General features: G+C 43.1%; 1 protein-coding gene across 1 annotated transcript; it reads right to left on the bottom strand.

Moving 5' to 3' along the window:
- Window positions 1–9,038: 9,038 nt before the first annotated feature.
- LOC148366048 (ribonuclease inhibitor-like) lies at window positions 9,039–11,931 on the bottom strand. Its single transcript, XM_088334991.1, has 2 exons — window positions 11,717–11,931; window positions 9,039–9,597 (listed from the first exon to the last, which is right to left on the bottom strand). The coding sequence occupies exons 1-2, from the start codon at window positions 11,929–11,931 to the stop codon at window positions 9,039–9,041; spliced, it is 774 nt and encodes a 257-aa protein (XP_088191117.1).
- Between the last annotated feature and the right edge of the window lie 13,595 nt (window positions 11,932–25,526).

Here is a 25,526-nt window from a genome sequence, read left to right as displayed (position 1 = left end):
ACCTTGAATGTTGGAGGTTAACTCAGGAAATGAGGAAGACACTCGAACGTCCATCTCTGGACGCTGACAGCTTATGTAGTAGACTTCCACCAATCAAGAGATCGCGTTCCAGCACACCAGCTGATTACCTCAGGTGACTCCGGTTAGGTAATCACGACAGAACCCCCCCCTCAAGGGACGGCTCCAGAAGTCCCCCAGGGAAAAATAAAAATAAATCCAAACACGTCACATGGCAACACCGGTAATCCAAGGGAAAAAAAATCACAGGCCAGTTACAAATAATTCCCCAAAACCCAAAATACATCACCAATAATCCAAAAATCGAGGGCCCAGAGGTCGTCCGATGAACCCTCAGAATTCTTCCGAGTGGATAGAGGCCCCTTCGTCCGCATCTGAAGGGGTGGTAGCGGGTGGGTCTGCCGGTGGAAGAGCAGCAGCGTCGGACCTACGACGACGACCACGGCGTGGTGCTGGTTGGTCAGGATGCAGTTGATGGAATTCTGCCACAAGAGATCGGTCCAGGATCTGCCTGCTGGGAATCCATGATCTCTCCTCCGGACCATATCCCTCCCAATCGACCAAGTACTGGAAGCCCCGACCCCTGCGTCGGGAGCGGAGCAGGCGGCGCACTGTATAGATAGGCTCCCCGTCCAAGGAGCGTGGAGCTGGGGGAGGAGGTGGAATGGGTGCCAACGGACTCTGGCTGACGGGCTTGATTCGGGAAACATGAAACGTGGGGTGCACTCTCATAGATCTTGGTAGACGGAGACGGACTGCTGAGGAGTTGATAATTTTTACTATAGGAAATGGGCCAAGATACCGAGGAGCCAGTTTCCTCGACTCAACCATCAGTGGAAGATCAGCTGATGCGAGCCACACCTTCTGGCCCACCTGGTACTTCGGAGCAGGACTCCTCCGTCGGTTAGCCCCAACGGCATGAGTCTTGCTTGCCCGAAGGAGTGTGGCCCGAGCACGAGCCCAAGTTCGCCGACAGCGACGTGCATTCGCCGTAGCTGACGGGCAGTTTACTTCCTCTTCTTGACTAGGGAACATAGGGGGTTGGTACCCATACACACACTGGAAGGGGGACATTCCAGTGGATGAGCTAACCAAGGAATTGTGAGCATATTCCACCCATGCCAATTGCCGAGCCCAGGACAACGGTTCACTAGAGACCATGCAGCGAAGTGCCGTTTCCAAATCTTGGTTCACTCGTTCAGACTGACCATTGGATTGAGGGTGGAACCCTGATGAGAGGCTGACAGAGGCACCCAACAGACGACAGAACTCCTTCCAAAACGCGGATGAGAACTGGGGACCACGGTCAGAAACAATGTCCAGAGGGATGCCATGGAGGCGGAACACATGCTGCTGGACTATCAATGCAGTTTCCTTGGCGGAGGGGAGCTTCGGTAGTGCCACGAAATGGACCATCTTACTGAACCGGTCCACGATAGTTAGTACAGTCGTCATCCCCTCGGATACTGGTAACCCCGTCACAAAGTCCAAGGAGATGTGGGACCATGGGCGGCGGGGAACCGGAAGTGGATGTAACAGACCGGCCGGACGTTGGTGGGATGTTTTGTTCTGGGCGCACACTTGACAGGCGGAGACGTATTCCCTAACGTCCTTGGCCATGGTAGGCCACCAGAAGCGTCGGGACAAGAAACTGTGAGTCCGAGCCGACCCCGGATGGCAAGAAAAGTGAGAATTGTGCCCCCATTGGAGGACCTCGGACCGTAAGGGTTCGGAGACGAATAGTCGACCCTCGGGACAGGAGCTGGGACCCGCCTGATCGGGTATCGCCTCTCTGACTCGGGACTCGATATCCCAGGAGACTGCTGCCACCATACAGGAAGCTGGAAGGACCGTTGCGGGACCCTGAGGTGTGTCATTGGAACTCTGGAATTGTCGGGACAGCGCGTCGGGTTTCACATTCCGAGATCCGGGTCTGTAGGACAGAGTGAAGTTAAAGCGGGTGAAAAACAGGGCCCAACGTGACTGGCGAGGATTGAGCCGCTTGGCCGATCTAATATATTCTAAGTTCTTGTGGTCAGTCCAAACTATGAACGGCACCGTTACCCCCTCCAACCAATGCCGCCATTCCTCCAGGGCTAGCTTGACGGCCAACAACTCACGATCCCCCACGTCGTAGTTGCGTTCGGCCGGGGACAACCGCCGGGAAAAGAAGGCGCACGGGTGCATTTTCTGGTCCTTGTCCGACCGCTGGGACAGGACAGCACCCACTCCCACATCTGAGGCGTCCACCTCCACTACCAGTTGGCGTGCAGGGTCCGGTACCTGGAGTATGGGGGCCGTAGAGAAATGGGTTTTTAGACGGTTGAAAGCTGCATTAGCCTCGGAAGACCACCGAAATGGCTCTCTAGGACTGGTAAGAAGCGTGAGGGGAGCTGCCACCGAACTGTAGTTCCTGATGAACCTCCGGTAGAAATTGGCAAAACCAAGGAATTGTTGGAGTTTTTTCCGAGACTCAGGGACAGGCCAAGAGGTGACTGCTGATACCTTGGCAGGATCCATCTGAAGGGTCCCCTCCGCCACGATGTAGCCCAGGAACGAGACTGTCTTGGCGTGAAACTCGCACTTCTCTGCCTTAACAAATAAAGAGTTCTCTAGGAGACGACGGAGAACCAGCTGGACATGTTTTCGGTGTTCATCGAGGGACTTTGAGAAAATCAAGATATCGTCCAGATACACAAAAACAAAACGATTAAGCACATCTCGTAAAATGTCATTTACCAAAGATTGGAAAACAGCTGGAGCATTGGTTAATCCGAACGGCATTACCAGATACTCGTAGTGACCGTTGGGTGTGTTGAATGCCGTCTTCCATTCATCACCCTCCCGGATTCGGACTAAGTGGTAGGCGTTGCGCAGATCAAGTTTAGTGAAGACCGTGGCCCCCTGTAGAAGCTCAAATGCAGAGGCAAGCAGAGGCAAGGGATAGCGATTTTTAACCGTGATTTCATTAAGGCCCCGATAATCTATACAGGGCCGGAGTGACCCGTCCTTTTTTCCCACAAAGAAGAACCCCGCCCCAGCAGGAGAAGAGGAGGGTCGAATGATACCAGCCGCCAAGGCATCGGAAATGTACTCCTCCATGGCCTTCCTCTCGGGAATGGACAAGGAGTAGAGGCGGCCCCGAGGAGGAGCAGACCCCGGCAGGAGATCAATTGCGCAGTCATAAGGTCTATGAGGGGGCAAGGAAGAGGCCTTAGCTTTACTGAAGACCTCCCGTAGGTGGTGGTAACAGGCTGGGACCTTGGACAGATTGGGTGGAGCCCTCGTGGAAACAGGATGATTTGGGTAAGGAGCGGCTTGCAGACAGGTTTGGTGACAGTCCATGCCCCATTCAAGTATCGACCCAGTGCGCCAGTCGAAATGGGGGTTGTGTTGCACCAACCAAGGATGACCCAGGACAAGGGGTTGGTTAGGGGAGTGAAGTAAGTGAAATCGGATCTTCTCTCTGTGATTTCCAGACAACTGTAGTTCAATGGGTTCCGTTATTTGAGATACGGTGCCTAATAGGTGGCCATCCAAAGCCCGAGCTGATACCGGGTTAGGAAGGGTTTCAACAGGTATCCCCATCTTGTGTGCGAGTGACAAATCCAGGATATTTGTTTCGGCGCCAGAATCGATGAGGGCATGGAAGGGTTGAGATGTACCGGAAATAATGAGATTTGCCCGGAGAACAGGTCTATCAGTCTTGGGGGACGATAATAAAGCTGAGCTCAATCGGATGTCCCCTATATCCGACGAGCGTTGGCTTTTAACGGGCAATTGACCACCCTATGTCCCTGGCCGCCGCAGTAATAACATAGCCGTTCGGTACGCCTTCGCTGGCGTTCTTCGACGGAGAGAAAGGTGCGGTCCACCTCCATCATCTCATGAGGTGCGGTAGAATTGGTTGGGGGGTTCGGTATCTTACTAATGTCTTGACTTTGCCGGGTGATGGGTTGTCTGGGATCTTCTCTCTCTCTGCGTCTTGCCTGAACCCTACGGTCGATCCGGGCGGTCAGTTCGATAGCATTGTCAAGAGTTACCGGAGGAGCGTGGGAAACCAATTCGTCTTTGATATAACCGGACAAGCTATGGAGGTAGGCGTCGACCAGCGCCTCTTCGTTCCAGTGACTCTGGGCTGCTAGTGTGCGAAAGTCAATGGCATAGTCGGCAATGGGGCGTCTCCCCTGGCGAATGTTCAAGATTGAACGAGCAGCATCGACTGATGAGGCTCCAGAATCAAAAACTTTAATCATTTCCTGGCTAAGCAAATTAAAAGAGGTGCATGCTGTCGCCCCTCGTTCGTATTCTGCCGTTCCCCAAAGGCGGGCTCTGCCAGTCAGATGATTTATCACAAAAGCCACCTTCGCCTTTTCGTTCACAAAGGCTCGCGGTTGTAGATCAAAAATTAGTCGGCAATTTATAAGAAAGGGGCGGATCTGGGCGGGCTCTCCACTGAATCTCTCTGGCGAACCTACTCGTGGTTCAACACTGCCGACCTGATCAGAAAGGGGCGGAACTGGATCTCGTGCTCGTGTTGCCGGGGAAGCTTCGTACTGTTCAAAAAAATCTTGGTGACGTTGTACTTGCCGGACTAGTGTGGATACGTCGTGGACGATTTGTTGTATTGCGCCTTCGGTGTGTTGTAGGCGCTGTAGCGCGGATTCCTGTTCGGCATTTCCGCATCTCTCAGAGGTGGGACGAACTGTCGCTGGATCCATGCTTTGGTTCGAGTGTTCTGTCATGGAACAGAACAAGGACTCGGATCCAATAGCGTCAGTTAAAGGCTTTATTGTGACAAGATTCGGTGGAGCAGGCTTGGGACGTCGAGCCTTGGCAGTGGAAAGCCTCTTGGGACGATATGGCAACTCCGTGGTGATAACGCGTGGCGAAACGTAGCAGGTAAGTCGGTGGCCGGGACGGAAGAGTAGATCGTAAACTTTTAACAGACAGGGGTCAGGCAACGAGAATCAGACTTGGAATATACATGGACTTGTGGTACCTTGAATGTTGGAGGTTAACTCAGGAAATGAGGAAGACACTCGAACGTCCATCTCTGGACGCTGACAGCTTATGTAGTAGACTTCCACCAATCAAGAGATCGCGTTCCAGCACACCAGCTGATTACCTCAGGTGACTCCGGTTAGGTAATCACGACAATTATATTTCATTGAAATACAATGTGCTGAAGATTAAGATTTAGCTTTTGTCTGAAGAGTGGGTTGGGCAGGTTTTAGTAAAATATATTTTTCTTACACGTCTCTTTGAGTCAAAAAAGTTCCCGACCCATGATGTAGATCAAGAGTCCAACAGGTGGTAAACACCTCACTGAGTTCCACGTTGATGTTAAACACACAGTTATAAATATTTGCCAAAAGAGGACAAAAACTAGTTATCTTCAGATGAGGAAGCTTCATTTAGCTGTCTTCACGGAGAACATCTTTGTTGGCGAGGAGTCAGATCAGATCAGACGAGGAGATAATTACCATTTTGACGAGCTTTGATCAGGGACCACCTCGGGGTTTTGATGCTGTCAGGTTTTTTTCTGTACTATTTTACAAGCTTGAGGTGTCATTGCTGTCCTGCACTTTCTGGAAAAAAATTCAACATATTACGTACTGTTTCCTCTTATTGATGTTCACTATGTTTTGTGTAAAGTTACCCAATGCTAAGTCTATTCTACCCTGGTCCTCCTTGAAGGGGGATTACCACTTGTGAGGCCCTTTCTCAAGGTTTCTTATCCGCATGCTTAGGTTTTTAAGTTTTTTTCTTACCCGCATGTTGGTTTAAGATCAGGGGATGGTGTCATTGTAACCTGTGCAGTCCTTTGAGAAATTTTGACTTGACATGAAGAGAACATCACAATAAGAGCAGGAGGTTTGATAAGTATTCCATAGAGGTTGCCCGAGTCCACAGTTAAGAAACAACGTATACAATTTGTTCTCTATGTGATGTTCAACCTCTACACGCTCAACATTTGCTCAAAGGTCCATCTGGTTATAAAAGGAGGCAACCTTTGTGTTTTGAAGGTCAGATGCATCCGACCTCTAAAGGTGAACAGGTCTGTTACTTGCTGAAGGCACGTACAGTGAAAGATTGACTTCTTCGGATGATGAGGTTATCTGACTAAATACTGTGACTTGTAATCTTTTAAAGATTTACTGATAATTTCAATAAATGTTTGTATATATTCAAAGGTGAGGTGCGTCGTTTGAGGCGTCCTTAAAAATATTAAAAGTAGAATATTTTCTCTATTCAGTATGTCTTACCAATGCCCAACTGATTTTAAACAGCCATTTTGCTTTTTGCCCATTGCATCTACATTATCAGCTTTTAACTTACTATTATCAGAGGTGTTCAGGCCAGAACACATTAGGTTCAAGGAAAAGGGTCTGGGGAGTGCGAGAGAAAAAAAATCATGCCGGTTCCTTTAGGTTTTTTATTCTTATTTCTATTTGTCAGTATAGCATAAGAATGGTGAAAGTAAGAAAAGGCCTGCTTTTAGTAGAGTCCCAACGTGAACCCAAACCCCCAAAAAGATTAAAAAGGAAAGTTGTCTTGAAGCGCGTCTAAGAAATACAAGTAGTTGAGCAACAATCATGAACAGGCTTCCTAAAGATGCATTTATGACTTTAAGCCAGGCGATGGCGCCAGAAAGTAACACCTTTTCCAAATCCCACACCCCACCTTTTGTCATAAAGGTGGATCAACTGAGATAAAGAGTAGTTGTTGTTTTTTTCAAAACATTTTAAAAATTGTCGTCCACACCGTGAGAAGCTCATTAGCAGTAAAGTTTGCTCATTTAAAGTACCGTTCTTATTATATTCTATTTTTTAGTTTACTTGTTTCTCTGAGGACATGTGGAAAATCGATGTATTATTTCTCTTTTATTTTACGTTTTCACTATGATAACAATAAAACAATACGATGAATATTTTTCAGGGTTTTATTTCAAGGTTTTTTTTAGAAAGTTAATAATATAACTACTCCTATCAGAACCATTTAACCAATCACCCCCAATTGAAACACTTAACCCTAAACCGTATACCTACCCTAACCCTTTAAACCCTAACCATTACCCCTCAAACCCAAACCCTAAACCCGTAACCCCACAGTAACCTCTTGTATTCTAACCCCATTACCCCATCCCTAACTCAGCCCCTAACCCTCTAACCTAACCCTAACTTGGACCCTTACCCCGACCAGCCTTAAAAGCCTAACCCTGCCAATAGCTTGATTTGAACCCATGACCTCAGAACTGTGCCGTAGACCCACTAACCACTCACCTACTGTGCCACTTTGGTGATTTACCATACTGACAAAATTCCCAGAGGCTTTACAGGGAGTGCAGAATTATTAGGCAAATGAGTATTTTGACCACATCATCCTCTTTATGCATGTTGTCTTACTCCAAGCTGTATAGGCTCGAAAGCCTACTACCAATTAAGCATATCAGGTGAGGTGCATCTCTGTAATGAGAAGGGGTGTGGTCTAATGACATCAACACCCTATATCAGGTGTGCATAATTATTAGGCAACTTCCTTTCCTTTGGCAAAATGGGTCAGAAGAGGGACTTGACAGGCTCTGAAAAGTCAAAAATAGTGAGATATCTTGCAGAGGGATGCAGCACTCTTAAAATTGCCAAGCTTCTGAAGCGTGATCATCGAACAATCAAGCGTTACATTCAAAATAGTCAACAGGGTCGCAAGAAGCGTGTAGAAAAACCAAGGCGCAAAATAACTGCCCGTGAACTGAGAAAAGTCAAGCGTACAACTGCCAAGATGCCACTTGCCACCAGTTTTGCCATATTTCAGAGCTGCAACATCACTGGAGTGCCCAAAAGCACAAGGTGTGCAATACTCAGAGACATGGCCAAGGTAAGAAAGGCTGAAAAACGACCACCACTGAACAAGACACACAAGCTGAAACGTCAAGACTGGGCCAAGAAAAATCTCAAGACGGATTTTTCTAAGGTTTTATGGACTGATGAAATGAGAGTGAGTCTTGATGGGCCAGATGGATGGGCCCGTGGCTGGATCGGTAAAGGGCAGAGAGCTCCAGTCCGCCTCGGACGCCAGCAAGGTGGAGGTGGGGTACTGGTATGGGCTGGTATCATCAAAGATGAGCTTGTGGGGCCTTTTCGGGTTGAGGATGGACTCAAGCTCAACTCCCAGTCCTACTGCCAGTTTCTGGAAGACACCTTCTTCAAGCAGTGGTACAGGAAGAAGTCCTCATCCTTCAAGAAAAACATGATTTTCATGCAGGACAACGCTCCATCACACGCATCCAAGTACTCCACAGCGTGGCTGGCAAGAAAGGGTCTAAAAGAAGAAAAACTAATGACATGGCCTCCTTGTTCACCTGATCTGAACCCCATAGAGAACCTGTGGTCCCTCATCAAATGTGAGATTTACAAGGAGGGAAAACAGTACACCTCTCTGAACAGTGTCTGGGAGGCTGTGGTTGCTGCTGCACACAATGTTGATCGTGAACAGATCAAAGCACTGACAGAATCCATGGATGGCAGGCTTTTGAGTGTCCTTGCAAAGAAAGGTGGCTATATTGGTCACTGATTTGTTTTTGTTTTGTTTTTGAATGTCAGAAATGTATATTTGTGAATGTTGAGCTGTTATATTGGTTTACCTGATGAAAATAAATAATTGAAATGGGTATACATTTGTTTTTTGTTAAGTTGCCTAATAATTATGCACAGTAATAGTCACCTGCACACACAGATATCCTCCTAAAATAGCTAAAACTAAAAAAGCCCCACTCCAACTTCCAAAATATTCAGCTTTGATATTAATGAGACTTTTGGGTTCATTAAGAACATGGTTGTTGTTCAATAATCAAATTCATCCTCAAAAATACAACTTGACTAATAATTCTGCACTCCCTGTATACTTACTGATGAGGAGCAAAAAATCCCTTTATCATAGTTGTTTAAAATAAAACAGGAAACATTTATTTTTTAGGTTGTAGCACTCAGGGACAATGCTTTTTATAACGTACTCATATGTTATGGCATTGAATGATTTAATTCTTCCTGTATTCTACTCATGAGACCGGAGCTTATGTGGTTGCCAATGAGACTTAGACGGCTCATAGGATAGCAACCCCTGCAGAGTAAAGCCGCTACCAGGTCGTTCCCGCCCACGTCGCCGATGCCGTTGCCGTCCAAATCGAGCCCACTCAGGCGAACGTTGCTTTTCAGCACCTCGGCCAGCAGCCTGACCCCGGGGTCGCCCAGGTTATTCTCATCTAAAACCACCCGAGTCAGTCGTTGGTTACCTTTCAGGCTTTCGAAAAGTTCTTTCCACGAAGCCAGGTCGGCGCTTCCGGCTTGAGCCAGACCTAAATACTGCAATTGCGAGTGCTGCCTCATGTACGAGGCGAGTACCTTCATCCCTGCAGCGCTTAGGTTGTTTCCGCCGATGTCAAGCTCCAAAATAGAAAACGCATTGAGAGAAGTCAGGCCAGCTTGGACAGAGGCCGCTCCTGACGTTCTCTCCTGAAGCTCAGCAAGTCCGCTCAGGAGAAAGAGTACCCCGTCGTCATGCAATCTGTTCCCAAACAAGCTAGAGGGGAAAAAATGAAATTGGGTCATTTTTCATTCTGCACTGAAGTATCTGAGATCCCCTTACATCCTTTTATGACTGAAAAAAAAACTGAATAATTTAGTTTTTTGATTTTTCTAAGATAGGGAGGAGCTATATACAGGGTTTGTAAACCTTTGACCCAATTAAAGCACTTTTTAAGTCAATTTTCCAATGTATCCTGTACCGTTAAAACAAAATATCCGGGTTGAATCATAGATTTTTCAGACCCACATATATATCTGCAATTTACATACGCCATTTTTAATCTTGAGTGAGCATTTATCAAGACATATGAGTTTTAGATCTTGAGTAAATCGCCTATATATTTGTGTTTGAGACAAATCTCTCCTCATACTGTTAGGTGTTCGTTAAAAACAACAATATGTAGCTTACACTTTCAGTTGGGGTTTTTTCCATTACAATTTACCACTGGGAAACTCTTGAGGTATAGCATGTAGCAAATAGCAGAGATCTGATAGTTAAGCTAGTCATCTCAGAGAATTACCTTTCATATGAATGGAGAGAGCTAACACTCCAATTGTGAAGAGTTGGTTTTCCGTTTTTGCATACTTTGCAGCATGCCGCGCATATATTTTTTTCCACGTTTTAGTGATTATATTTTCCATTTCCTAGCCATTGTTCCTGGAGCGGCAGCCTCCCAGCATCTTGCACCTCTTAGGCAATAACTGTATAGGACGATTATGCTTCACATGACAACGCTAAACTAATGCGAGCTGCCGCTAATCTTGAGGGAGGAAAAAATTCAATAGAAAGTGAAGTCACCTGAGCAGGCATTTTTTTATCAGAGTTCTTTTTTTAGATTTAATGTCTGGTCAGACACATGGCAACAATGTCAAGTATTTACAAGCACTTTTTCAAACCTTGAAAACGCAACATTAAAATTCAAGCTTTTACAAGGATTTCAAGCACTCGTACAAACCCTGTATATAAATTCGATTTTTTTTTTTTTTTACTAAAATCTCAATCTCCATTGTTTAAAAATTATTCTTAGACATAAAACATGGTTGTTGTTTTTTTAATTATTTGTTCAGTTCTGACAATTTCCTATAATGTTCTAAAAGGGAAAAAAAACAATTGTGCTCTCTCAACAGGTTTTTATATGAATAGTGCAAACGTGAAGATTCGTATTAAATGTGCTTGGAGTTTAAGGAAACACAAATAAGATTAATTAAATGTATGAATGACTAACATTTTGGAAACTCAAAGGAATTGAATTGGCAATACATTTTAAAAAATTATTTTTATCGTATTTTAATATTTTTTTCAAAGACGCTTGCAGCTCTATATTGCAATAATGCTAATATTAAAAAAATACATTGAATACTCATTAACGATAACCATAAATTGAGTACCAGTTATGCAAAAATATAAAACATTCATATTGGGGCGGCAGTAGCTCAGGAGGTAAAGCGCTCGTCTTGGGATCAAGGGATCTCAGTTCAAATCCCGGCTCGTCCGTGTTACATGTCGAAGTGTCCTTGGGTAAGACACTGAACCCCTAATATCCCCAATAAGCAGGTTAGCGCCTTACATGGCTGCAAGGCCGCTATTGGGAAATGTGGAGCACATTGTAAAGCGCTTTGGGAAGTCATTGATTTGAAAAGCGCTATATAAATGCATATCATTTAATTTCATATTTTTTTTTTTTAAATTGTTCCACTGCTTATTTATCATTTTATGTCAGTTCAGATTGCTTGTTAATGATTGGTATATTATAATTTCTTATGAAAATTCAACCAAACTGTGTGCAAAAATGAGATAAATATTTTGTTAAAATAACAATGCAAAATAGGTTTGGTTCCAATTTTAGCAAATGCTTTAAGAAAAATGACTTCTCTCATAGAGACCTCAAAAATGTTGACTATTCACTGTTGAAAAGCTCAAATTCTGGACATGTGTAGAATTCCTAATCACAGAAGTTCAGGATGAACACATTTTAAAAATAGTTCTAAATTTAATTGATAATTGGTTAAATGCTGATTAATCCATTACTTATTGCATCCCCATCTTTTGAAGAAGCAATGAAACGGAACCCAAATCATACAATTTGATTTATCTTTAGAGTCTAGCCGCTTACTGTAGACTCTTCACCTGAGGCTTCACCCTCAGGACATCCATCAGAGTCCGGGCTCCAATCGGACCTATGAGGTTAAGGTTGAGGTTGAGCAGAGTGACCTCGGACGGGCTGCTCTTCAGGGCGGCTGCCAGAAGAAGCAGGAGCTCGTCTGTCAGGCCGGTGTTCCTCAGAACCAGCTGCTCCACCTCGTCTGATGTGCTCAGCACTGTGATCATGGCTTCCAGCTATGGCAACAAACCAGGAAGCAAGCACTGTTTTCTCAAAGTCACGGAGGAATTCAAAGCTCTGGCAATTTCAGGATGCAGGTTGCAGTTCACTGCTTGAAGGCAAGGCAATGGTAAGTACTGTAATCTCTTGTTTATCACAGTGGACTAGAACCCCCTCACTGCAATAGTCAACCAGAGATAATGGATCACAGCTACACGGGTGCTATTCTTTCATCGTGGAAAGAAAGAGAAAAAAGAGCTGCCACAAATGACCGAAATTTGCTCTCTTGGCCCCCGCTTTCAGGGAAAATTGACTGGGGATGATAGAGCACGGCCAAAACAGTCTATTTTTGGCGTGCTACATTAATACACTTCAGTGGCACGAGCTGGAAAAAAAAGCACTTTGACAGCCCACGCTCTAACGAATAGTTGATTGGGGATAATGGACCGTAGCCGAAGAACTACAGTTCATTTTAGGCGAGCCGCAGTCGAATGCTTCAGTGGCCCGAACCGAAAAAAAAAAATGTTACAGCCACAACCGTGAATTTCATTTTAGGCAGGCCAGAATGGGATGTCTCCTGTGAAAAGTGCCTTCTGTACCCACTAACAGCAACATGGAATTGGTTATTATGGATTACAGCCGCAGGAGTGAAGTTCATTTTGGGCGACAATAAGGGCAAAAAACGAGCTGTCAGGCCTGAAGAAAGTACACTCTGACGGCTCCTGCGCAGAGCAATATGGGATTGGGGATGGTGGATCACAGCCGCATGAGTGCAGATCACTTATTAGTGGACAAAACGCCAAAAAAGACCTGCCAGGCCTGATAAAAATGCACACTGCCAACCCCTGTTTGCAGCACATTGACATCTGCGATAATGGCTCGGGAAATATATTTTCAACCTGCTAGTCACTGAAGCTCCAAAGTAGCGAAGGGTTACAGTAATCCAAATCTGATGACCTATCAATAAACTCCAGAGTAAAAAATCATTTACATTTAAATTTTAATTTGAAGTCGTTTCCAATTAATATTCTGTCCTACAAATTTAACGTACATGGACATTATTGTCTTCACGGCTCCATAATTAACAAGTAGATAACCCAATATCAGTCAAAGGCTCCAAATGGGTGCACGGGACACCTTACAGAGAGTCATCAACCCAGCTAAGAACATCATGGGCTGCTTTGTGCCCAGTTTAGAGAACATTGTTAGTGCTACCGCATTGAGAACTCCTCTGGCATATGCTACAGGTGCTTTAAAGGGACAGTGTGTAATATTTGACCAGTAGCTGTCCCTGTATTGTGGAGTGCAGCTAAAAACAAGTGCCACGAAGCACAAGCAAGAATCTACACTACGTAGACTCAAAAGTGTTTAAAACACATTTTTCTTCTAATTTTTTTGCAATTCACAAGGTTTTTTCTGGGGTACACTTAGCAGCAAGATGACCGACAATAATGTCAGCTCCCATTATAATGATACTTTTATAGGATAAATCATGTATTTGTGCTCGTCAATCAAATCGATCATTTTTAATGAAGGACGTTTATTTTTACCACAAGGATGCGCTAAATAATACACACTGTATCTTTCAAACAAAGACTAAGAGGCTCAGAGACAGTTTCCTCCAAAGAGCCATGAGCACCCTAAACAAGCACTAAAGACTGTAAAATAAAGAATATATATATATATATATATATATATATATATATATATATATATATATATATATATACATATATATATCCCCGCTACTGAGGACATGCAGTGCAGATAATGGCTAGATGACTATATACAGGGAGTGCAGAATTATTAGGCAAGTTGTATTTTTGAGGATGAATTTGATTATTGAACAACAACCATGTTCTTAATGAACCCAAAAGTCTCATTAATATCAAAGCTGAATATTTTGGAAGTTGGAGTGGGGCTTTTTTAGTTTTAGCTATTTTAGGAGGATATCTGTGTGTGCAGGTGACTATTACTGTGCATAATTATTAGGCAACTTAACAAAAAACAAATGTATACCCATTTCAATTATTTATTTTCATCAGGTAAACCAATATAACAGCTCAACATTCACAAATATACATTTCTGACATTCAAAAACAAAACAAAAACAAATCAGTGACCAATATAGCCACCTTTCTTTGCAAGGACACTCAAAAGCCTGCCATCCATGGATTCTGTCAGTGCTTTGATCTGTTCACGATCAACATTGTGTGCAGCAGCAACCACAGCCTCCCAGACACTGTTCAGAGAGGTGTACTGTTTTCCCTCCTTGTAAATCTCACATTTGATGAGGGACCACAGGTTCTCTATGGGGTTCAGATCAGGTGAACAAGGAGGCCATGTCATTAGTTTTTCTTCTTTTAGACCCTTTCTTGCCAGCCACGCTGTGGAGTACTTGGATGCGTGTGATGGAGCGTTGTCCTGCATGAAAATCATGTTTTTCTTGAAGGATGAGGACTTCTTCCTGTACCACTGCTTGAAGAAGGTGTCTTCCAGAAACTGGCAGTAGGACTGGGAGTTGAGCTTGAGTCCATCCTCAACCCGAAAAGGCCCCACAAGCTCATCTTTGATGATACCAGCCCATACCAGTACCCCACCTCCACCTTGCTGGCGTCCGAGGCGGACTGGAGCTCTCTGCCCTTTACCGATCCAGCCACGGGCCCATCCATCTGGCCCATCAAGACTCACTCTCATTTCATCAGTCCATAAAACCTTAGAAAAATCCGTCTTGAGATTTTTCTTGGCCCAGTCTTGACGTTTCAGCTTGTGTGTCTTGTTCAGTGGTGGTCGTTTTTCAGCCTTTCTTACCTTGGCCATGTCTCTGAGTATTGCACACCTTGTGCTTTTGGGCACTCCAGTGATGTTGCAGCTCTGAAATATGGCAAAACTGGTGGCAAGTGGCATCTTGGCAGTTGTACGCTTGACTTTTCTCAGTTCACGGGCAGTTATTTTGCGCCTTGGTTTTTCTACACGCTTCTTGCGACCCTGTTGACTATTTTGAATGTAACGCTTGATTGTTCGATGATCACGCTTCAGAAGCTTGGCAATTTTAAGAGTGCTGCATCCCTCTGCAAGATATCTCACTATTTTTGACTTTTCAGAGCCTGTCAAGTCCCTCTTCTGACCCATTTTGCCAAAGGAAAGGAAGTTGCCTAATAATTATGCACACCTGATATAGGGTGTTGATGTCATTAGACCACACCCCTTCTCATTACAGAGATGCACCTCACCTGATATGCTTAATTGGTAGTAGGCTTTCGAGCCTATACAGCTTGGAGTAAGACAACATGCATAAAGAGGATGATGTGGTCAAAATACTCATTTGCCTAATAATTCTGCACTCCCTGTATATGAAAATTAACCTTCATATTTTTTTTTTTAATTCTTATGTTTTTCACAATATTGCTGCTAATGTGATTGCACTATTTTCTGATGCACAATTTAGGCCAGTTTTACAATTACTACCCTGTATATATAACCTATACTATTATTATTAATATTATTTTATGTCTTATTTAATCTTTTAAATCTTGTATTACATGCTTATCCTGGAGCGACACGTCTAATCTCGTTGTTAACAATGTACAGTAGGTTGCAATCAATGACAAAAGAGACAATTCTGTTCTATTCTATGTATACCGGAATTGATGCTCATTCTTTCCCTGTTAATATACTGCCCCCTACTGGTGCAAGAAAAAAGTACTCCCTGCATAAGCATCAAAAACACTGAGTATTCGTTTTTTTCTCCATTTCCAGGTTTCAAACGAGGAAGCTATATTTCAGTGTGGTTTAAACACACCTTAGCTTGGAGGTCTTGCTTATGATCTTGCCCTTCTTCCTCTAAAGCCCGCTGCTCTTTTCTTTTGGCTTCATCTTTGCCAGGCTCTCCATCTGGTCCCAAGATGGTATCAATCTCTTCACTGTGCTCCAAATGGGAGTGCGGAGATTTTTGGACCATCGAAAGCTTCTCCTGAAACCTTTGAAGACCTTTAGCACAAAGAATCTCTTGTTAGGATTGGGACATTAGCCTCATTGTCTTGCACAGGCCGGGGTGTTTCATGCTGAGGGGTTGTTGAATTTTGCACCCAATTGCCAGCGACTTTTTTTACCAAACTGGCTGTGAATGAGCCACATGATGTTTGAAATTATTAAAGGGACGGTGTGTATTGTTTGTGTCGTGCAACTGAAAATGGGTGCTAATAGCACAAGGTGTCATGACCAGCAAGCAGGGTAGACCCAATCGCGTAACGTTTTCTCACATTTTTTTTGAAAGAAAGAGGAAGGGCATTGCCTGCGATCTGATGCTCGCTGGACGCGGGAAGCAAGTCGCTCTCGTGATCGGATTGTGATCCGAATACGGAAGTGGATCTGTCGTGGGCGATGGCGGTGTCAGAAACGGAAAAACAGATCGATAGCCAGGACAGGAAAGCAAAAACGTGGTCGCGGTCAGTAACAGGTCGTAAGTCGGGACGGGAAAGCAGACGTGGTCGGGATCAAAACGGATCGTAAAAACGGGACAGACGGGAGTTAGCGTCGTAAAACGCTTGCCTTGTAAAAACAGGTTCGCAGACGGACTGACAACAGGGGATAGACAGGACTGGGTTTAAATAGGGACAGGGAGCCAATCAGAACCCGCAGCAGTTGGCACCAAATGAGCAGGCACAGGTGATTCACATCGGTAATCATGACACAAGGATGTATACAAACTTTCTTCTCATTTTTTTTAGCCTATTTTTTAGTTTTTGGGTACCTGTAGCAACAACATGGCAGCCAACTATGTCAGCTTTCTCTAAATGAAGAATAGAGTATATAAAAAAAAACATGTTCAATTTATAGTTCGTTTAGTGTGCTTACTATTTGAATCAATATTGTTTTTCTTTAATGAATAAACGTTTTGTTTTTTTAACCACTAGGAGATGCGATATAAAACACGGCATCCTTTTAAAGCACCTGTGAAACGTATAGCTCCTTTAATAGCTGAAGCTGGAGGCAAGACAATACTTGCACTGGTCAGAAGACAGAGGAAAAGAAAGCTGCCGTTGCTGCTAGTTGTCATCATGTTGTGTGTTTGGGTGCCAGAATCGAAACGAAAATGTAGACATCGTGAATTGGAGTTTTACAGGATCCCAGCGGAGACTCCTGAGAGTTGTGGCATGGATTATGCATTAAAGCAAGAAGGTTGGACCGAGGCACTCATGAAAAATGCTAGGGTTTGCTTCAAATCAGGTAAAAGAAATTAAACATTTATGTCATGATTACTGATGTGAATCAGCTGTGCCCGCTCCTTTGGCGCCAACTGACTCGGACTCTGATTGGCTCCCTGTCCCTATTCAAACCCACTCCTTTCTGTCACCTGTTGTCAGTCCGTCTGCGAACCTCAGTTAACACTAGGCAAGCCTTTATAGACCCTGACTCACACCTATTTTTTTCTCCCGTCCGTCCCCTGGCTTCGACCCGTTTTTGATCCTGACCACGTCTACTTTCCTCTCCTGGTTTACGACTTGTTTACGACCCCAACCACATTTTTGCTCTCCTGTCCCGGCTACTGACCCATTTTTCCGTTCCCAAAACCGCCATCGTCCCACTTCTGCGTTCAGAGCGACCTACTTCCCACGTCCAGCAATCACCGGGTTGTGGGCGCAACCCTTTCTCTTTCTTCTGATAAAACTTGTAAGAAACGTAACGCAAGTGGGTCCTGTCTCCGTTCTGGTCTTGACAATGTATTATTGTTGCTTTCGAGTCCATATTACTCATTATATCACTAAAGCTTGTTATTTCCTTAGCTCACCTAACTGTTAGTGTCAAGCCTAAAAGCCTTCAAGAGATATTTCTCCTAAAAAATGTAAAAATAATATACATGAATGATTAAAAGTATCTAATAAATGACTTGGATTTGGTTTGTTTGCAATTCATGTGTGTCGGTGCAAGTCATGCCCAACCAAACACACTTGACTCTGATTGGCCGGCGCCCTTACAACCCAAAGTGTGATCATTCTATTAGGCCCAAACACTCCTTCACATAAAATAACAAAATATAAATACTTGAAAAGAGGCAGTATCTTGCAATTACACAGTCGCACTTCGTCACATCGCAATATCAATTTTATTTCAGTTAACCGTGCAGCCCTATTGTGGCCTTTAACACAGTTTAACCTTGAAAATGAAGAATCAGCAATGTTCTCTCTAAGCTGCGTGCGTGCGCAATTGCGCACTACCCAGAGCTAAGAAAATCTAGCCAGCTCACAGAAATCAGGGTTCGAATTTGCTAATTAAGTAGCAAATTCAGTCAAAGTTACAGGGCATGAAGACGAAAATACACGGATTCCCCTGAGGTTGTGTTCTAAATGCGGTATTTGGAAGTCAAGGTCGAAGTAGAACAAAGTTGAGTAAAGTCAGAAGGGTTTTTCGAGAACCAGCTTCTTTGGCTCGGCTCACTAAAAAGAATCGGCTCTTTCGGGTCCCAAACGGCTATTCAGGTTGTTTTTGCTTCTTAAATCCCTACACGAACAAATATAATCTAAAATTATGCACAAAATGACTTAAAGGAAGGGGGAATAGAACAACAAAGAAAAAATATCAAAATGAAAAAGTAGTGAAAAGCTGAGAAAAAAAGAAACAAAAGGAAGAGAAAAAAAGAAAGAAAAATTCAGAAAAAAAGCCAGAAAAAAAGAAAAGAAAGAAACAAAGGAAAACAAGTAAATAGTAAACAAAAAGAAAAAAAGTAACTGTTAGAAAAAAAACACAATGAGATCTTTTTTAAAGGAAATAAAAAAATGAAAAAAAAACAGGGAAAAGAAGCAAATGTTTGTGTTGCATTCAAATAATTTCCAATTATACCAAGTCAATCTTGTTGCCAACATTGTACTTCCACTAAAAAATGTGTTTAAATACAGTTGTGTTACTGCAACCGACTAAATAAGCCACTAAAAATGTTAGTATTATGCGACAAAAGATACCAGGAAACAAAAGAAATGGAAATCTTGTAAAAGAATTCTTATAAAAACAAATGACATTTGTCGGCCGTACAACCTTTGCAATAATACATTAGTCAGTTCATTCAAAAGTGAATTTTTTTTTTGCATTGCCAGAAACTCAGCAAAATGTAACGTGATAAAGTTTTGGACATGTTTGATAATGACTTAGTTGCCACACTTGAGATTGCTGTTGCTCACTGTCGTTTCAAGCGTTGCTCACCGACTTTGTGTGAACGCTCAGACCCGTGGAAAATTACAGGGAACATTGAGAATCAGCGTCACTCTTGTCGAATTTTACTCGAAGCCGTTAGGCCAATGATGATATTGACGTCATATTGTCAGAAATAAATATGGATATAGATGTTTTGGCCTATTCAATAACAGCCAACCCTTTGAGAGGTTGCAGTGCAAACTTTTATTACGTTGTCTTACATATTTAACCTTTCCAGGCCTATTATGTAAATCACTCGGGCGTACGGTTCCAAGTCTTTCCACTCGGCTGCAGTTTTCCCGCTCGCTGTTTGCTTGGAAGCGCTTGTGCTTGCTTTGGCAGATCTCCAGCGCCGTGCTCATCTGCACACATTGCAGGTAGAAGTCCTTCTGTCCGGCCTCATCTCTGCTTTTCTCATTCCATTCCTTCGACGTCTCCAGCCTCCGCTTCGTCAGTACTTCCTTATCCTGCACGTGGCTTCTAATCCCTAATTCTTGAACATGCAAAATGTGCATAGCAGTATTGGTCCTCCAAGAAATTTTAGATATTTTGCCACATTCAAGGCTTCAAATTTAAAGCAAAAAAAAAAAAAAAAATCAACGCCTTGTGAGACAATTATATCCAATTTTTAGATTTGATTTATGACAAAAACTGAAAAGTAGGTGTTGCAAAAATAATGGCCAACTGTTCTCTTGGCTCAGCCAAATGACTCCAAAGGTTCCCTGACCGATCCAATCTCGACCTAAATGACTAATAGTGACACCTGTCTGTGAAAGGAGACACTGGAGAATATACAGCATCATTAAGACCAAATAAATGACCAAGTAAGTCCGTGATAAACATGGTTGGGTAGGGTTACTTTAAATTGGTTACTTTCAATTACTTTTGGATTACTCCAATACCAAATATGCTAATAAAAGACAAAAGAAACTAAATATGAATAAAATTATGACTCACAACACGTGGTAAGCTTTCTCTCCTGGCTTTGATCTCTTTGATCTCCGCCAAAACTAACATAAAATACGACAGAAACAAAATGAAATAAATCCAAACAGCTTGCCAACATCATTTTTGCCGTTCCATGTATTCCGTTACTCCCCAAGCCTGCACAAAATTTAGTCATTTTATTCATATTTAGTTTCTACCCAACCCTGGTGATAAAGTTGTGGACAAGTTTAAACCAGGAATGGGATACAAGGAGATTTCACAACATTTACACATCTCCTGGAGCACTGTGCAAGCAATAATGTTATATAGTAGAGAGTATAAAACCACTGCAAACCTACCAATACCTGGCATTCCCTCTAAACCTTCCACCCGAGCAAGAAGAAAACTAATCAGAGAAGCAACCAAGTGGCCATGATCATGCTGGATGACCTTTAGCTGAGGTGGGAAAATGTGTGCATTAAAAACTATTAGTCGCACTTTTTATAGATATGCCCTTTATGGAAGAGTGGCAAGAAGAAAGCCCTTTTTTTTAAAAAAATACCATAAAAAAGCCTATTTGGTGTTCGTGAAAAGCCACATGGGAGACACAAATAACATGTGGAACAAGGTGCTCTGGTGAAATGAGACTTAAAGTGAACTTTTTTGGGGGCAAAGCGTTACGTTTAACGTCACTATAAAAAAACATCATACCCACCGTCAAACGTTGTGGTGGCAGCATCATGCTATGGGGTTGCTTTTATTCAGCATGGACTAGGAAGCTCGTTAGAGTTAATGGGAAGATGTATGTAGCCAAAAACAGGGCAATTCTGGCAAAAAAAGATTTTGAGTCTGCAAGAGACCAGAAAATGGGGCGCAGGTTCACCACTCAACAGAACTCCAACATCAAACATAAAGCAAAATCTACAATGGAATGGTTTAAGATTAAAAATATAAAGGTGTTTGAATGGCCAAGCAAAAGTCCAGACCTCAATCACACAGAACATTTGTGGACATTTTTTCTGGATCATTATCAAACACTCACGAACTCTCTTTATTTCTTTTTTTGGTTTGACGCCCCTGCTCTAAATATCTGTCTACAGCATTCTTTTGTCATAATCTGCCATCACATTGGGGTCAGAGAAATGGTGTTTACAACAGTAGGTGTCTTTCAGAGCTAGCCCCACATGTTATGTTAACAGGTTCTGCCATATTGAAAGTGTTGTGTTTCTTCGGTGACGTCGCAGGAAACAAGCCATATGTGTCAACTTTGAGACTAAATTCCTGGAGTCCCCCATCGTGTGGAACCGGCCCGCGGGCAAAGAATTTCCAACTTTTGGCATCGAGGTTGAGCATTTCTGCACAGAAAAACCCGAGGCACCAAATTGCGGGGATAAACTGTGTTACTCAAGTAAAAATAATGTTAATTCAGAATAATATTACTCAAGTTGAAATTAAAAGCGAGCAACACGGTGGAACAGTGGTTAGCGCATCCGCGACACAGTTCTAAGGTCATGGGATCAAATCCAACTACCAGCCTTCCCTTGCGGAGTTTGCATGTTCTCCTCATGCTTGCATGGGTTTTCTCCAGGCAATCAAGTTTCCTCCCACATTCCAAAAACATGCATATCAGGTTAATTGGCTGGTCCAAATTGTCCCTAGGGGTGATTGAGCAAGCAAGTTGTATGTCTCTGTGTGCCCTGCAACTGGCTGGCAACCAGTTGAGGGTGTCCCCTTCCCACTGCCCAAAGATAGCTGGAATGGGCTCCAGCACCCCCGAGACCCAACTGAGGATAAGCGGTGCAGATAATGGATGGATGGAAATAAAAAGCAGTCATCTAAATAATTACATGAGCAAAAGTAAGTGCATGCTGTGCAGACAAGGAGAAAAACGAAAAAAACAAAACAGCGAGAGAAAAGCCATGATTAACATTTTACACCCCAACCGAGCTGAGTTTGGGCCCAAGCCCAATATCTTATGTCTACACTACACATTCTGATCCCAATTTTAAAAAAATATGTTTGGGAATACCTTTAAAAAAACACTGTTCACCCAAAAAAAAAAACTGAATCTAGCTGCAGTTGTGTCAGGCCTCACCCAAGACATCAGTCGTCTTGTTGAGCCTTTGGATCTGTCTCGTTTCCTCTTCTTCAGTTGTCTCTTTGCGTTCCCGCCCCTCGGATTTTCGAGACAAGGTCGAACCCTGAGGGCCCTCGCCGTCCCGCTTTGCGCTCATCTTGTCTTTGCTCTGATGAGTTTGACCCTTACGTCTTTTCGTTTTGGAAGCCTCTTTGACGGGGGGCGCCAGGCCCTCGCTGTCGGTGGATTCACCAGCTTTGTCCTTGACGCGACGACTTGTCCTTGCCGTCTCCGATATCCTCAGAGGCAGCAGAGGCGATGATGGACATGATTTCACCGCTGCAACATTTGAACCTCGGGGGAAACGGGAAAGTAAATTAAAACTTTGCTGTGTTTGATCAAATCAGGACTGGGATAAATCAGGGGTCTTAAACCCAATTAACATGGGGGCCGCCAGAGCTAAGGTCTAGTTTAGGTTGGACCAAAATTGCATTTTCCCCAAGAAAAGCCCGGATAAAGATATCCCACTGTTCTCAAATATATTTATACAATTATCTACAAAAAGAGATCTAAAAACAAAAAGCATTATTATTAAATGTGAAATGTGAATGTGCGAGGGCTTCCATTAAAGGAACAGTGTGTATTATAAGACCACTAGATGTTGCTGTATTGTGTAGTGCAGGTTTCACCAGTGTTTTTGCAGCTAAAAGCTACTTTTTAATTGGTATAAAGGAATGTCACGGTTGCCATGGCGCCTAATTGGCCCCACCCGTGTGGCTTCACTTTCTATTTAAGCTCAGTGCTCTCACTCACCCTTTGTCAGTCCGTCAACGAACCTCGCCACTGGCATGACTTGGGTTTTGACTCTGTCCGGTTTCCTGCTGGTTTCCTGTCCGGTATTGTTCCCGTCTATTTTGTCCTGTTTGATAACGATCTTCAGTTTCGTTCCTGTCTAGTTCGTCCTGTTTAATTTCGATATCCAGTTTGTACATCAATCCTGTCCGTCCCGTCCTGTCTGGTATCGATCTCGTCGGCTGCTGGCTTCCTGTCATTCCACGCCAGACTGTTGCCTTATGTTGTCCGCCCAACGATCGCCAAATCACTGGCGTTTGGGTGCACGTGCATGACTGCCCCATTTCCCGTAAAATAAAAGCTTGTGTGAGAAACGTCACGCATTTGGGTTCTCCTCCTGTTCCAGTTCATGACAGGGCTACCGATTTGATATGCATTTCTAAAATGTTTACTCAATGTTGTTTTGTATGTTGTTAATATGTTTTACCAGGATGTACTGTAATTATTAGACTTTCATTTGAAATAGGCTCAGTCCACCTCTAAAATACAATGCTATTTAGAAGTATCATTTTCGGGAAAATCACAATGATCCATCACTGGTGAACTATTGTCAGGACCACATTTAGGACCTCGGGTGCAGTCCAACCAGAAATGAATGCTCCATAGCACATGAAAGAATACAAACGACAGAGATTCAAACTTTACAATTGTTTTGATTTTCTTGCGCAACTTTTTGCGAGGTTTTCATTTTTTGCATACCCTTAGCAGCAAGATGGAGGTCAATTATGTCAGCTCCCTCTAGATGAGGATAATTTTTTGTGAAATAAATCTGTCATGACCAGAACAGAATCAGGAGCCAAATGCGTAGCACTAACCACAAGTTTATTGATAGAAAGAGGAAGGGCAGCGCCCGCGATCCGGTGCTTGCTGGACGCGAGAAGCAAGCCATTCACGCAATCGGATCGTGATCCGAATATGGAAGTGGATCTTCCGGAGAGGGAGATGGTAGTGTCAAGGACGGAAAAACAGATTGATAGCCGAGACAGGAGAGCAAAAACGTGGTCGGGACCAAAAACGGGTCGTAAGCCTGGACGGGAGAGCAAACGTGGTCGGAATCAAGAACAGGTCGGAGCCGGAGACAAACGGGGAGATAAGGAAAGTACAGGGTAAAAACGGGTGCAAAAACAGGACAGGCGGGAGTCAGGGTCAAAATGCTTGCCTTGTAACAACAGAGGTTTGCTGACGGACTGACAACGGAGAGTAAAAGGACTGGGCTTAAAATGGGACAGGGAACCAATCAGGTAGCCCGCAGCTCCTGGCGCCAAATGAAGTGATACTAATCATGACAAAATGCTAATTTCTTTACCTACAAGTATTTTTAAAAATGCATGTTTACATCATAGCTTGTGTATTTCTGCTTATATAGTTGTTGTTTTTTTTTAGAAATAATGGTGCTAAATAATACACTCTGTCCTTTTTAAAGCTTTATTTTAAACCAGGGCGCTCAAACTATCATCCCATGGAGCACCATTGGCCCCTGGGTGGAGGTTCGAGCCCCTTGGGCGAAATGTAAAAGAATAGCAGATGAATGAGCTTTCAAACAAAAAGGATGCACTAATTTTCTTTTTTAGGTTTATACCATTGCCAGAGCGGCGCACTTGAGTAAGAACTAAGCTCTCCTTTGTGATGTTGTTCAGCTCCTGGCAGGAGCTGGATTTGCTACGAAGACTTGTGCATCTACAAGAAAATGAAGAAAAACTTTGATATTACCTCATACATTTACTACTTAGGTCATGCAACGAGATTCCAACTGACAATGCAGTAAACCCCGGGTTACGGCGTCCAAACTTATGTTACGTTGTTTTTGTTTTATTTATTATTTGTGATACTAGGGACATAGAGTACATGGGCTAATTACCATAGGTTTCTACCCCTCACACCATACGCCAATTTCCCTGTACTATCCCCATTTTAGAACGGATTAATATCCTATCCCGGTTGTCTATGGCACATGTAAATTTAGCACCTTAGTGGTTCTCAACTGGTCTGACTCCAGGACCCACCATTCCACCCAAGTGACAAGCTGCGACCCAAATTAAATGTATTGAGTAAAGGATTGTGCACTTTAAAGCAGAGATATTCACCTGTTTTTCAAAAAACAAAATGATCAAATGAAACGACTATAAGTACCGTACTTACTCGCATATAAGCCTATAGTGCATAAGAGACCTCCTAAAACTGCTTTATAATAGCTACATACTAAAATAAATTCAAGAAAATAATATCTAAACACCCATAACTATTTAATGATGTATTAAATAAAGATTAATATACTAGTTAAAAAAGGTAACATATATATATATATATATATATATATATATATATATATATATATATATATATATATATATATATAATATATAACATTACAAAACAATTTGGCAGACACTTGTGCACCATAGAGTGGGACCTTGCTACTTCGCGGTTGCACGTTCGCAGGTTCAGAGCTTCGCGGGTCTAAAAAATAATAATAATGAAATAAAATAAAAATAAATGATAAATTAAAAATTCTTTTTTTTTTTAGGCATTTTTGAAGGGGCGTCGCTACTTCGCGAATTT

The sequence above is a fragment of the Urocampus carinirostris genome, chromosome 5 (assembly GCF_059441175.1).
Source record: "Urocampus carinirostris isolate Australia breed hairy pipefish chromosome 5, RoL_Ucar_1.0, whole genome shotgun sequence".
Taxonomy (NCBI): Eukaryota; Metazoa; Chordata; class Actinopteri; order Syngnathiformes; family Syngnathidae; genus Urocampus; species Urocampus carinirostris.
The sequence above is the reverse complement of the archived record's forward strand: the minus strand, read 5'-3'. Positions and strand labels throughout refer to the sequence as shown.